Source organism: Cheilinus undulatus, linkage group 14, assembly GCF_018320785.1.
Source record: "Cheilinus undulatus linkage group 14, ASM1832078v1, whole genome shotgun sequence".
NCBI classification, from domain to species: Eukaryota; Metazoa; Chordata; class Actinopteri; order Labriformes; family Labridae; genus Cheilinus; species Cheilinus undulatus.
The window spans coordinates 11225435-11241238 of record NC_054878.1 but is presented as its reverse complement, the minus strand read 5'-3'; the positions used below and the strand labels follow the sequence as shown (position 1 = coordinate 11241238).

At 37.0% G+C, this 15804-nt stretch overlaps 1 protein-coding gene across 2 annotated transcripts in view; it reads left to right on the top strand.

The window, feature by feature from the left end:
• The window catches only part of fzd3a (frizzled class receptor 3a), a 40544-nt gene that overhangs the window by 790 nt on the left and 23950 nt on the right, over positions 1-15804 (top strand). For both annotated transcript variants that reach the window (XM_041806066.1, XM_041806064.1), the window contains exon 2: positions 689-1305. In XM_041806066.1, the coding sequence (XP_041662000.1) occupies positions 1105-1305 (201 nt within the window). In that variant the 5' untranslated portion in view covers positions 689-1104. The remainder of the gene's footprint in view (positions 1-688; positions 1306-15804) is intronic.

Here is a 15804-nt window from a genome sequence, read left to right as displayed (position 1 = left end):
ATAAGTTAAGAACAATAAATGTTGAAGTTCTTACATGAAAATGGTAATATATTAAATTGTGATAAAAGATAATGGTATATGATGATGATAAATGAACACATTACTTATGTTTGAAGTGTTGCTGATGCACTATTGTACAAACATGACAGAAACTATGGACAAACCAAGCCCAACATTATATGCCATAATAATGGTTTAATCCTGACTATCTTGTTTATATGAAACTTTGAATGGACATGTGCAAATGTTGAAATCCCCCTCTTAAAATGCTGATTATAAAATGCAAACAGTGATAGCTTAGGATGCTTCTGGAATTTGAAAATTCAACATTGATATAATCCACCAAAAACAGCTAATTTCTTTCAGTAAAATACCACAAATGAAATTCAAGTAGATGACAGTGAGAGACTGTTTCCCCTATTTGTGATTTTTTTTCACCATTATGATGTATTGGTTTGTAGATAAATACAGATTGTATAAATTGTCATAACACGGACCGCAATAAGTGACCTGAAAAGCACTTACTAACCCTCCTGAACCCGCCCTTTGTGTGATATTCCTTGTATGGTATATCTTGAAAATGCCTTAAATGGTCTGCTATTTTTTCATATATACTAAGGATGTGTAAACCTCTACTTGAGACAAAATACCGTGCGCAAATTTTAAAAATTGTACTATTAATTTTCAGACCGCGCTCAGAAGATCATCTCCCCCATTGTCCGTCTTCAAAAATTTTCCAAGGCACCATCACTGTCAGCGGAGACATTGCAGGGAGGAGTGAGAGCACTTAGGTCACAGCACTGCATCTTAAAGGACCACAGCATCTCTCAGGTGATGGCGGCGTTGTGACAAAGTGCCGTTGCTGAGTGGTACCCCAAGGTGATGGATGCGGCCAGCTCCAACCATGGCTGTGCTGGATTATGCTGCACAGCCCAGACTATTCCTCTGTGACCTGAAGAGGAGGAAGAGATTGCAAGACAGCCCTGGACTATCCTTAAACCTTGTGATTTCCCTTTTCTGGTGAAATAACCAGATGCTAACAGGGGCCTTTTTCTAATCAGCCATCCTCAGGGTCTTTCTTCACTCCTGCCCAACGGACTGGTCATGGATCTCCTCTGGGTGCTGTCGGTGTCCATGCTGACGGCGTGCGTCGCCATCCCTATGGATGCGGCAGCAGGGAGTCACAGTCTTTTTACCTGTGAGCCCATCACCTTACGTATGTGCCAGGGGCTGCCCTACAACTCTACCTTCATGCCAAACATACTGAACCACTACGACCAGCAAACTGCCGCCCTGGCCATGGAGGTACAGTACACTGCAGTCATACCAAAGATGTGCTAAGCTTTTATGTTTAAAATCCAGTATTTGTTACCAAAAACAGGAATAAGAGGGAGAGGTATTTTCTGAATCATGGGATTATAATAACCTTGTCATGACTTGTTATTAGGGTGGCATCTTAAGAAATAGAGGTCGGACATAACAGCTCACCATGACTGCTCATAACAGCAGAAACATTTTAGAAAAAGAATAACTCAAAAGACTGTCTTTGCTTTCATTTCTAGGTCATCTATCTAAAGCTAATCTAATACACAAACGGGTAATTGCCAGTATTAGATTAGCATCTACCTGATTACAGTAATTTGAAGCATTGAAGCATTTTAGGGGCATGATTTGAAACATAAGTAGGGTTTCATACAAGAAGGGAAGGATTTTAGATTTGTTATGTTTTAGTGAAATACCATATATGTCTTTGACTTTAAAGAAATACAGATAACTAATAAGTAGTCAACAACATTTATCTATTCTTTTGAAGTATGAGCCTGTCAGCAACCCCCCCCCCCCCCCCCCCAGAAATGACCTCTTCAGTTTACTAGAACTGATGCAAAATCCCGATTTAGGGTGTGATGTGTCCTCTCCTATTCTCTCTGTTTTTCCTTTTATTTGTAATTCTGGCCATTTTAAAGCATTTTAATGCCATGTGTCTAGAGCTGAAACTGTTATGCTAATATTTCCAGCACAAGAAAAATAATTATAATTCTTAAAAAAAAAATTTAAATGATGACTATTTTGGTATTAGCTCATTTCAGTGTGAAAATGCCCAAATTTTGTTCCACTTATGACTAAATATCCTCATTTTATTTAATTGAAATAGAGTGCACATTGTCGTGATTTGCACCACTGGTCAAAAAAACATTGAATACATCACACTTTCACAATTGTTTTATAGCATTTATTATAAAATGCTTTTGAACCTTGAATTGATTCTTAAATTGTGTCCCATTTTTGCAATAAGTTAGAAGAAATATTTTATGCAAACAAGCAACGCATTCTCACTCAGCATGTGTACATTTTACACGCTCTTGCACCATTGTCATGCCATCAGATTAAACTCAAGCTAGCTATCAGCTACCCTCAGTCATTGTTGAAAATATATATGCTTGATTAATATTTGATTCAAATGAAACATCTTGCAAATATATAAAAAACAAACGCATATTATTTTGTTATGTTTATGTATCACACTTCATATCATTATCATAATATCAAAAAACAGTTTGTTGCATCTTTTTTTTCATCACATAGCAGGGGTCTTACATAAAATCAGACATAGCAGGGTGCAGACGGTCCAGCTGTTAGGTCGCGCCCCATGTAGGCGGGCAGCCCGAGTTCAAGTCCGACCCGTGGCACCGTTCCCACACATCATTCCAACCCTCTCATCCCTGTGTCCAATTCTATCTACTATACTCTATAATAAAGGCATAAAAGCCCCCAAATAAGTCTTTATTTGAAAATAAAATAAAGACTTGACTTCAAAATAATTACAATATGATATGATAGAAGAGTTAATTGTCCATGTTGAAGTTTATTGAAATTAATTGTATTTATTTGAAATTATTTTCTTTGTTTTCATACTGCAGTGTATGCCTGAGAAAGAAAAGACTTTGTAATGTCAGCTTTGACCAGCTTTGTTCAGCCCTACTGAATATTAATTATACTACTACTACTACCTCTGCTACTTCAACTACAACTATTACTGCAACTGGTACTAATACTACCACTATTACTACTTCTAATAGTAATAATGATAATAATAACAACAACAATTTTAGTTACAAAGTACCTTTCAAACCTAGTGTTACAAAGTGCCTCAAATACAGACAATTATAATACACTGGGTAAAACCAAGCAAATATATCAACATTTAGATGTCCAAAATCCACAGTAAGACAAAATGCATAGAATTGAACAAGAAAATGGATGTAAAGTAACTAATACCACCAATGTAGATAAGATAAGAAAGAGCAAGATAAACTATGTCTAGCCCAAGTGATTGGACACAGAGCACAGTGCAAGAAAAATCACATCACTATCTTATGATCACACTAATGTTTTCTTCTTTTCAATAACAAAAAAAAAGAAGTTAAAGCTTAAATACACAAGTTATTTGTTTGTCAAAACCAGTGTTACGGAGTGCTTTTTAAAGCATCTGATCCCAACAATAAAAACACAAGGAAAGAATTAATGAGAGGTTTAAAAGGAAAACATTCTAATTAAAATAGTAACAATCGATATTTCAATACAGATATGTTTTTAAATGTAGTTTAAAAATGATACTAGTGTAGCTCGTCTGAGATCCTCAGGCAGGTCAAACCAAAACCAAGATGCTGATCGGTAAATGCATTTTTTGAGGGAAGTAAATGAATGATATGGTAAACCATTAGTGCAAGCTATGTTGAAGTCTTGTCCGTCATAAAAAGCTTTTAATATCAAAAACACAGAACCCATTGTCTTGTTAAATGGATTTTAAGGCTAGGGGTAAAAATTGGGATCAGCAAAATTGGGATCAGTATGAGATTATGACAATCAAAATGTATTTAATGTAACAAAAGTAAAAGAGGGAGAGCTAAAGGGGAAGACACACCTTACAGTGGAGCCAAAATAGCATATTTTTTCAAATAAATGCCCATATAGATAATCAGCCAAATGCCAACTATTGTCCTCAATAATCAGCCAGTCCAGTAATTGGTTGACCCCTAATTTACATATTGGGTTTGTCAGTTTGTGTAATTGAATAAAGTTTACCAACGAATCTACCCTCTAGCAATATCAAGGTTTTACTGTTGCAATGTTATTTTTAGAGCAACATTTTGTCTTGATATTTACCCCTCAGTACCCCTCCCACCTTTTGAAATCATTTTTCTTTGGTTCGTTCTCACTCTTCTTTGTTTGTTGTGACTCATGTTGTTGTGGTCAGATCATCTGCGACTACAAACAAACACAACAACAACTGTACACAGCTACATATCTCTTTTTCTTCTCTCTCCATATGTGTATCGGCAGGTCTACGGACATTTTTGCCATTGACATTTGTAGCCTAGATCACTTTCATGGAGGCTGACTTTATATCTACTTAGAGTCAGAGTTACAAAAGTCTAGCCTACTTTAATTTGGCTTCTTTAGCTTCAGGGAGTGAGACTGTATCACCAAAACATAAAGCAGAAAATTAAGTGTTCCTCCTCGTCCCTGGGGGCCATGAGCAGAGTGCATTATTAAACACCACTGATTTAGCAGGGCGTGTTGTCCTAAAATGGTTTCTGGCAGCACGTCTGGCATGTTGACAGACCAGGCGCTTTACAACAACATGCAGGGACTCTTCACTTCATTTGTTGTGCAGCTGAGCCATTTTACATAACAGGCTTTGGGCAGCTAAGGGCCTGATAGTAAGGAAACCAAACTACTCTCTGTTGAAGTTTGGGTCAGCTGCTGGATTAAGGCTCAGATTCTGGTGTTTAAGTCCATGTTTTATTGTTTTCTGGCCTTTAGATTATCTATAGATTTAGCAGCCACAGCATCCGACTGTTGTGGCTACGTTATCCTCTTTGAAACATCGAGTTAGGCATTTAAACACAATCATGGAGCAGATGCATCACCTCGTTAACTTAATCCCATCCTTTGTATAGGCTGATCCTTCTGGAAGCTCAATCTATCGAGTAATTACTGGCCAAACTGCACCAGAACATCAGATCAGATGCCTTTCAGCTGAACTGTTGGTGTAACATCATATCTGTCCATCCATCTATAATTATCTCCTGCATCATGTTACTATTGGCCTCTGCTGCCTCTGTCACTTTTACCCTTCAACACGCGCCCCACCCTGCCCCGCCTTGCACAGTGATGATGTCGATGTGTGGAGCCATGCTGACCATCTGTGCCTGCTCCACTTCTGTACTCTGCGAGGGAGAGATGGAGGGCGGGAGGAGTAGTGTGACATGAAAATCCAGGGTTATGTAACCTCTGAATGTGCTCTGCCCGACTGTGGGAGCATCACAGCTGCGCCCGCATTTAGGAACGATACAAACACTCCAGCATCCCAACCATGACACTGCTGAAATGTTCACTCACATCGTCTGGTTCAAATCATAACACTGTGTTTTATTCCTAAGATGTAAACAGTCGCATTCCTGTCAGGGGAACACATTTTGAATTTGAATGTGTAAAACTAAAATGTGAGAGGGGTATTTATGGTCTGTGAGAGTTGTTGTCTCCCTGCCAAGCAGTTACAAACCCAGTGCTGTGTTTTCTTGAACCCATGTTAGCTGTTTCTGCCTAATCGCAGTGTGTGGGTTGCAGTGAGCAGACAGGGGTACTTCTGGGTTAGACGGTGTTCACTTTGATTGGTCATGGACCCACAATTAAGTCTCTTTTAGTCTTGGAAATGCTTGTTGAGTTTATAAAACACATGGAAACCCGATAGGTTCCAAATAACAGAGACAACGCCTCTGTTTGGCACTTGTTTTTCTGATAACTTGCCCCAGATCCAGTTCATGGGAGAACTCAAAGCCTATAAGAAGTTGAGGGCAGCCAAATGAGAATTGACAGATGATTTTAAAGGGAATTAGGTCCTCTGAATAGCCATGATAATGATGATGAATGCCTTGCACCGTGGAGAAACTGGGAGTTGGATGAGGACCAACGCCTGCCGTTTTTGCAGTTTTGTCTTAAACCCCCTGAAGTGGTTTCTTGCTGGATTTCTTTCTTTTTGTCTTGCTTTTAGAGGTCTCTCTAAGGTTGGCCAATTTTGGGAAAGCAGGCACAATTTTTCATGAGAGCATTGAAAAGTTTTTAGTTGTTGTAACATGTTACACATACAAAATTTTCTTGAACTACCTTGTGATAGAATTTACATTTACATGTCCAACTAAGGCTGTTGTTGGCTGTTTTACACATGAATGTAAATTGCACTTACTGGATAAAGAAAATAATGTAGTTTTTCTAAATTTATTTCCTTAATACAGGAGACGTTTATGTCCTTACAGGAAACAAAAAGAATAACGCATTTCTACAACCAGAGGCGATTTCTAAAACCAGGATTTTCTGTTGGAGTATCATCCTCGCCCAGTCAGTCATCACTGACCGCTGAATGACCTCGCAGCTGAAGTGGGACAGCAGCCTCAGGGCTGGGAATCGGCTATTTCTGTGCCACAAAGATATTGTGCCATACTAACATAAGATAAGTGGAAGCGTGGCGGATTTGACTGGCATCACAAAAAGAAACGGGGTAATACCCCCTTCTTTACAGTAAGATGCATACTGTAGCTACAGGATGAATGTAAAGCGGCGTGGGTTCAACAAAGTTCACCAATTAAGCTGATAAAAACCTCCCTCATCATCCAAAACAGATGGCAGTTGGTGATGATAAACAGTAAGATGTCAGGACTGCTCGTTCTTCAAAAGTGGTAGTTGATAAATTTTCTGCTTTTTATTTGCATCTTTTTGACTTTATTCTTAAGAAATTTGAGGCATATGTACTTTACCTGTTATTTTTTTTACTGAACAAAAGGAGAAAGAAAAATCTATAAGCACATCCATGAGCAAAGATTTACATTTCCTGAATCTGCCCATTTTTCCTGATCAGATTTTCACATTTAAAAAAAACAAAAAACAAAAAGGGAAACACAATTTATGTTTTGTCTTTTGCTAGATAAGAAATCAAAACAATGCCCCTAACTACATATATCTTTCAAAAGGACTTCTCATTTTTAGCCTAAAAACATGCTCTAAAGAGAAACCAACAAAGAGTGATGAAAGTATTTTTCAGAAAGTTTGGACACAATATAATGATATTAAAAGAAAGGAGGACACGGGATGAATGTTTTTCTAAGACCAGATGGGATGAGTTGGGGTCAGGGCCAACGGAAGATGTTAATTATCTTAGATTGATCTCAGGGTTTGTTTACATGAAGCCAAAGCCAAGCCAGCAAATCATCTTTAATGGCCGTTGTCTTTGTGAATATTCAGTGAGGGTAATAAATCAGCCATGGCATCTTCACTGATATTATAGAATAAGACCTAAGGCTGCAGAAAATGGATCACAGTTTTATGGCAACATTTGCAACATACGCATTTATAATAACCAAATCACAAAAGTTTGAATTTATCCCAAGGAATAAGGCAACTTCTTATTTAAAGAGACAAGTAATGCATTTTCACTTTGCATAGATTTTGCCCATTGAATGCAGGCCCCTGAGTTTTACAACTATAAAATCAATCTCATACCATTTTATTGCAGTCATAGGAAGCTCAAGCTAGCCATCCGCTTCCCTAAGATTGATTTGTGCCAGCGTACAGGTGAAAAAAGGAGCCTTCTTAGATTAATTTTGAATTCAGGAGAAACATGTTTCAGTTATGGATTGTTAAATTTTAGTATGCTCTTCAAATCCTTTACATTTATTATGATCAACTCTCTTGAATCCTTTTATGACATGAATTAAAGTCTACTTCAACCAGTGGTGAAGTGCAGGGTGCAGGCTGGTATATGGTGCATATCCACTTATTTTTAGTGTCCGTAAAATTGAGTATACCCACTTCTAAATCCCCTCTTCTACGATGGTAAAGGCAACAAAAAGGTAATCTGAGTAGTGCTTGGGGAATACATAGGTTTCATCTATTGATCATGTTTTTGAAAAAACTAGATGCTGAAAAGTGAAAATAAAATTTTCTGTTGAACTTCCTCCGTTGCTCATCTTGGGCTTTGGATGGTTGAGAACAGACGAGTCGTAAACACAGCGTCAAGATGAACCACATTTGGATCATGTATGCACTGACTCATTTTTCTCCCTCTTCTCAGCACGTGAAAACACACATGCTTGGTGTATCTGCCAACTATAAAAGCATTTTTATTTTCTTCATATTTTTGCCCTGCATCATGTTTTATTTGGATTGATTCAGTACGCTGCATTCCATTTACAAGGCTCATTCACTGGCAGTTTCCACTCCCCTACACTCCTAAAGACAAGTTTACTGGGTACACTTTAACCCCAAAAAGGAAACACAGTTTACCTTCGTTAAATGTTTTTTTATAAAGTCAATATAAAATAATCTTGACTGTTTTTTAATTTGTAGTTTTTCAAGAAGAAAAGAAAATCAGTAAAAAAAATGTTAATTGGGATCGGCGTAAAAAAGTCAAAGATTTTATTTTTAGCCCATATCACCAGGCCCTGATCTGAATTAACTCAGGGGTTACTTTGTAACACATTATCCCCAACACTGTTAAGAATCATGGAATAGTTCATACAATATACATCGTGGTCTTAGCCTAGCGTCAGTGTGCCAGTGGTGATGGTAAAACCTGCTCTTTTGTGTCTCTTACTTTCATAATGATCCTTTCTCCACAGAGCAGAGGAGTCTAATTACAATGTGCAGAAACTAAGAGCTCATTTGTAGTAAACTGAATATGCATGATGGTCTTACACAGGCCAGCTATCCGTTGCTTCTGCCTGTTTGAAGAAATAGGGGGATAATGTAAGATATACGCACTTCTTCAAGCACTTGTATACCACTGGCTTCAACAGTGTCTTATAAACACACACTTAAAACTAGGGCTTAACAATTCGGGAAATGATTTAATTACGTTTTTTTCCCCAAGTATTGCAACTGTGATTTAATATGGGATTATTTTTTAAGTGTCTTATTTTCTGCATATTTAACAAACAGAGCATTCTGTATTATAACTACATTTTATTAGATAAACTAGGGCTGAACAATTTTTGAAAAAGAGCATTTCGTCTAATATTGCATTTTGTGTTGAAGGGAATGATCATTTTTGTGTCATTGTGATTTTTAAGAAAAAAGTATACAAAAGCAAGGAAAGTAGAATTTTTTTAAAACTATTTTAAGAAAATGACACCTGGATGTTTGCACGATGCACAGCATCTCTGGCAAAAAACAAAAGATATTTTGACACGTCAGGTTGAATGAATGTTGCAGCTTTTACAGTTTGAACTTCAGCAGGCCATACTGTGGTGGTATCTGAATTTCAATTAATTGTGCAGCCTAACTTAAAACGTATCTATTATTGCTTTTTTTGCTGACTCTTCTTCAGTGATTAGAGGACATTTTCAAGTATTTATTCCTTCTCCTATCTGTTGTCTCCATTTTATGCATGTTTTTGGCTAGTTTTTTCCTAAATCACATCAAGTCTTTGCTTGTCATATGAAATGTGCTCTATACATTTTAATTGATGCGAAATCGCAATACTGATCAATATTTTAGGACTATATTGCTTTATCATAATGCATAGTCCTATGATAAAATATATGTAGGTATAAGATAACTGAAGTACGACTGTATGATTGGAAAATAAGTTGCCCATATTTAATAAATCTGCTGCATGAAATTGTCATTACTTTCTATAGCTTTTCTAGGGCTAGATGTATTAATTCATTAGTCATGGTTAAAGTCCAATATCAGTGCCTTATTTTCTTAAATCATGTTAATTGAATGCTTATTGTCCCTTTCATTACACTTTGGTTAAGCCACAATGTCTCCCTGCAGCCTGAGCGATGTAAAATAAGTCCAGGACTAGAGCTACACAATTAACTGAATTTTAATTGAGATTTTAACCATCCCACAATCAAAAATAAAAAACAAAGAAAAAGAAAAAATTGCTGGTGATTGTTTGTGCTACAAATATGTGCTTGTCTATCTGAAATATACATCCAAAAAAATCCTATTTGAATCACATTTTGTAAATATTCTGTCATATAAATGTTAATTTTCAGATTTTCTTTAATCTAGTCAATGCCTCATTTCTTCTGATCCCTGCAAGTGAGAGCACACACAGCCACTCACAGATGCACACATCAGTCTGCATCGGCCTCTGCTTTGTTTCTCCTTTTCTCTACAGTGTTAACTGCTTTGGTGACAAAATTCATCAGTATAGGCACTGAAGTAACAACTCACATTTAAAAAGTTTTGCTCAATTCCACTGTAACATATGATCCGAACGAGATCAAACATTTCACTTTCTTTCATTTATTTTGCCATAGTTGAATTCCCAATACAACTGCTAGTAAACTGGAAATTATTTTTTCTTTCAAAATATTAAGCATTTTAAGACCAGAAGTAAAGTATGTTACCCATAAGACAGTACAAACATGTATTATATACTGTATGACAAATAAACACTCAGCAAAAAAGTTTGCTGTGAAAATCTCTTGGTTTAATCATCAAAAATGAATTACTTCCAAAAGTAGTCATAGTAAGTTAAAATATTAAGTACCATGTGATAAACGCATTCTGACATAGGGCTGGGCGATATCTCGAGATTTTAGTTTATATCGATATATTTCAGTACGAGATATGACACTGGACAGTATCATTTTATCTATATTGTTAGTTCTACGTTAAAATACTTAAACGCAAGTCACCATTTCGCCTCCTTCTCTTGACTCTGTGTTGCTCTTTGTCCTTCTCCTGAGATCTCCTGAGATATAGCTAAAATATATCGAGATATACATCTTGGTCCATATCACCCAGCCCTATTCTGAGATGAGGATTAAACACTTGGACTTATTCTTTGAGATTTATTTCTAACTCATCATACTATTTGATAAACATTTTGTAGCATGCTGATGCATTAAGGGGCTGCTGCTGTGTCATATTTGTCAGAATGTTAGGGCAATTGTAAAGCCTGGTATACATCCTGAGATTTAGTCGTGGCTTCAAAACGGTGGTCTTATGTCACACTGTAAATAAGGGTGACAGATGGCCACTTCATGGTCTTTTGACCAAAGAAAGCCTGGGATGAAATTCTGGGATTCCGAAATTTAGGATGACCATCTTACAATGTGACAGCAACTATGACTAACTAACCAGTAGGAATGCAGCAAGAAAGGACGAGAAACATGACCTTAGTGCTAACAAACAAACAAGTTAGCATGAGAATGGAGTTGTCATTGTACATTCTGCACACATTAAACTTGATGTTGTGTGAGATTCCTTAGTGTATGTAGCATGCCAGAAACTTAGCATGGCTAAAAACTCCCAGTCTGTAGGAGGCATTAGGGGCAAAAATGCCAGAGCAGATTTTTTTTTTAGTCCAGTCTAGCCGTGGAAAGAGATTAGTGTCAGAAAGGTTCCAAAAAATAAACAACGATAAAAAGTTGTCCTTTGAATTAAAAAAAGACTATGATCAATAATCGTGATCTCAAAATCAATCAAAACAATCGCAATTATCATTTTGGCTTAAATTGTGCATCCCCATCGACTACTGCTCCTTAATGTCTCATTTCACTTTAAAAACTCACAGACACTAAGTTGACAAGTCAAATGTCATCTGCTCTTGTGTTATCTAACTCTTACCTTTTCACTGTTCCCTATTTCCTTTTTCAATCCATAACAAGTTCTTTTTGCAGTTTTAAGTGAATGGTATAATCTTCAACCCATCCAGAGTTCTCTGTTGTCTTTCAAAATAAAAGCAGGTCTGAAACCAAAGAGAATCTCAGTGACCCTTAGTTTAATGGAGAACAAAAGTCAAAACTGAAACAACAGCAGTTTTAATGGCAAATAGGGTATTTTAAAACTGTGAACCAAAGGGAGTTTAATTGTGATTAACAACAAAGATTCTGAGATTGATTGCCATTAAAATCTTTAATCGATTAACAGCCCTAATTTTCCAAATTGCAGTCATTATTGCAGAAAGGAAAAATACCCTAATGCTGCTTTTTCCAGTGTGGTTCAGCCCTAATATGACCTGGTTATCTTGTCTATGAAGGTATATCGATGGTATTGTTATATAAGCAATCTGATCTCATGCCAAGAGATTCTTATACCAAGAGACCCTCTTTCATCTTGATTGCATCTTTCCTTTGTTTTTAGGTTTTGTTTTGTATACCGTTCTCATTGCAGTAACACAAAGACTAATCAATGGTCTGTTTTTTATCTTCTTACTCCTGTTTACACTCTTTTCCTTCTTCTTTCAGGCCGTTAACTCGGCCTCTTGTCTCAGGTTTACAAAGCTTTCAGATAAACTGTGTCATGTTACAGCTGCTGTGTAGAATAACCCAGATACTCCACCCATGCTGTGTGAATAGATTTGTTGAGGAGAGGTGAGGTGGTTGTATGTGTTCGAGAGTTCTGTAAATGCTGATAAAGCTCTCTGATGGCTGCAAGTCTGTTAAAACCTGCTGCTCCAAAGTACACCATTTAAAATGTCCATTGTGCCAGCTAGTAAAGATGTATCCCTGCAAAGAAAGCTCACTCACAACATGGTCTGATAAATCCTACCCAGCGTGACCCAGACTATAAAAGAGCCTGTTGTTTTATTTAATGTCCAACACCGTGTTTATTGGCAGTAGTCTGAAAGAGGAGCACATCGAGAGAGGGAGTCCCTGGTCCACAACAGTCTTCCTGTGAGAGAGAGAGTACATGGACATTACACATTGTCAAAGCCCAACGTTTTCAAACATTTCTCAGTGCTGAATGACACGGCTGATTCGGTCAACCCATCCCTCCTCTCTCTCTCCCTCTCTCACCCACTCTTAGCCCCCCCTCACCCACGTCTTTTGTCCTCTCCCTCCCCCTACACAGGGCTCACCCGTTGCCCAGGAAACAGTCCCAATTGTGCTGTTAACAAAGGCAGCAGAGGCTTTTTTGCCTCCCGGGAGGTGGTCTCCTCCGCCCCGCACCCTGACCTCTTCGAACCCTGCTCTCCTCCCTCTTCCTCCTCCTCCTCCAACTCCTCCCTGGTGATGCATCACTCGTCGCCATGGTGCTGAGCTTGAAAATTTGGAGAATTGGAATGGCAGCAGAGGAGAAAGGAGGATAAAGAGGTCGAGAGAGGGGGAAAAAATGCAAGAAGGAGAGAAGCTGGGGGGATGATGGGAAGAGAGGTGACTAGGAGGTATTTATAAAAGAGCAAATAGCACCAACCAGTTGGCCATGGTGGGTTTCTTTGTCAGCAATTCATCAGTCACAGCATCGTAGCAGCTGACCAGGAGCCTTCATTAAAAACTAATTACTTTAGCATCAGGACGGCTCATACAGCCAGACACCCTTGGATGCCCTTCATTGGACGAGGCAGTGTTAATATTTAATAACATGACAATCTTAATCAGATTCAAAACACGCTTCCTGATCTCAGAAGTGTTTGGAGGTGAAACTGAGGTCAAAGATATGTCTTTTTTCCAAATTGCAGATTAGATGTTTCTCCTCCATAAGAATATTTAGCTATGTTCAGAAATATGAAAAATTGCAAACTTTGTAAACAAACTTAAGACTACCAGTTTAAAAAAAACATAATGATATGCAGTATCATAATTAAAAAAATATATATAGTGTATGTACCCTTGTTTTTTTCAGTTTCGGATATTATTCACCGTTTATCCTATCAGTATTAATTTTCAGCTATTTCAAATGAATTCTTAGTCTTAGTTTGAAGACAATTAAAACTCAAATATTTTAGTTGTTACTTTTAGTCAAAACAATAATTTCCCTTAAATTATTCTATTAGCCATATTGTTAGATTAACATGAATGTAAAACATTCATATTAATTTACAATCAAAACTTTAATTCCATTAGAATTCCTTTATTTCCTTTAGAATTAAAGTTTTGCGAGACATTTTCAGGGCTGTGCCTGAATGTATTCATATGGCCTAAACTGAAAGTTCTTTTTTTTTTTTTTCTTTATTCCATGACAAACACTTTTTTTGTTTGTATTCAGTTTTCCTCATGGCTTACTGCTGCAACATATTCATAAAGAGTGGAGAAAAAAAATGTTTTCAACAATTAATTGTGGAAGGTGATCATATGTGGATAAAGTACATTAAAGGGCTTAAATGGTTGTCAGATTTATAGTGTGGGCCACACAGGCAAAGTCTGTGAGGGAAACCGTCAGAGAATTGTTGCTGCTCTTCACTGCTCACCTGATAAAATACATGTGTGTTTTATGCATTTGAGCAAGAAGATTGAAGGAGGGAATTCAAGAAAAATCTAGATATTCATCTTTTTAAAACTAGATTTTCCACAAATGTGATTTATGATTCATTTCTTCATTTTTTTGCCAAGGCAGTATTTTTTTTATTAATTGTGTTTGTAAAATAAGCAGATTAGACAAAATTTAATCTGCTTATTTTACCTCCCACACTTCTCTCTATTCTTCTATCTACACACATATGCACAACAAGGTAATTATACACAAACAAAAATGGCCTGATTTGATTGGGCAAGACTTCACACAAGGCTCATTTTTGGTCCTGAGTTGTATTCAAACCTCAGCTTTGAATGAATACAATTAGGAATGAAGAGTATCCTATTTATTTCTTTTTCTAAAATGCTGTGTTTACTTTTTGTAAACCTTTTTGTAAACCTTTTGTTTACTGTATTACTGAAAAAAAAATAAAACTAATGGTAAAACAAATCCAAATCAAACAAAAACAAAGTGTTTTTGCAAAATAAAATAAAATCCAAACCAACAAACTGACAGTATGAACAGATTACAACTAAACCATTATAACAAAAGCACAAGAAGTTTCAGTTTGACATGAGACATCACAACCTAAGTGGCGAATTTCATGGAGGGACGAAGAGGAGGACAGCAAGACTTCTGTCTGTTGCTTCTTTTCTTTCTCGTACACGCTTACCATGGTAGTCATGTGTGGATAAAAAATGTTTGGCAGCCGTGAACATACCGGGGTGGCCTGCTCTAGTATCATCTGTGTGTGGTAAACTTCTAAAATAAATTATGGCTGAGTTTAAGGTCCTTTTGTGCATAATATATTTTACCTCAGAGTTAACATTTTTATCCATGAACAGGGTGGTTGATGAATATTAAGGGTGTAAAAACCTTCTGGCCTTGACTTAGTTCAGGCATACAAGTGGTTAATCCAAACAATTTGTCACATTGACATAATAGCAAAAAAGCAACACCTTTCATACTGTTTTATGCCTGTATGATTGTTTAGGTAAAAATATGTCTGCTTCAGCTTTGCTGTTGTTTCATTGCTGCGTCTTGCCCTTGTATTGATTAATCTATTAAGCAAAAGACAATGAAGGAGGCTAATTTGCATACTTTCTGACAAGATTTGGGAAATTAACCAAATTTAATTTCAGTCATGATTCAATTCCTGGAAAAAATGCAATAATAATACAGTTATTTGCATGTTTACATTATTCATAACAGTTAAAAAGAAATTTAAAAAACACTGGCTTAACTATCAGTCAATCATTCAATCTTTTTTAGTGTTGCACCAATAAAACCAAAGTTTTCATAAGACTCTTTACAAAGAGGGCATGTCTAGACTGTGCTCCCTGTTCTATTATTCATAAAGACAGAGTGTGACAAGGAAAAACTTCCATTCAATGGGCAGAAACCTGGAGAAGAACCAGACTGGTGATGAATCTGCCAAAGCTGTGTTGAAATTGAAAAATGGCAGAAAAAAAAGCTGGGAGACAGAAACAGGAGGGTGCAGAAGAGAGAGAAGAGGGAAATGGAGAAAAGGAGAAAGGAAGGTAAAAGAAGAGA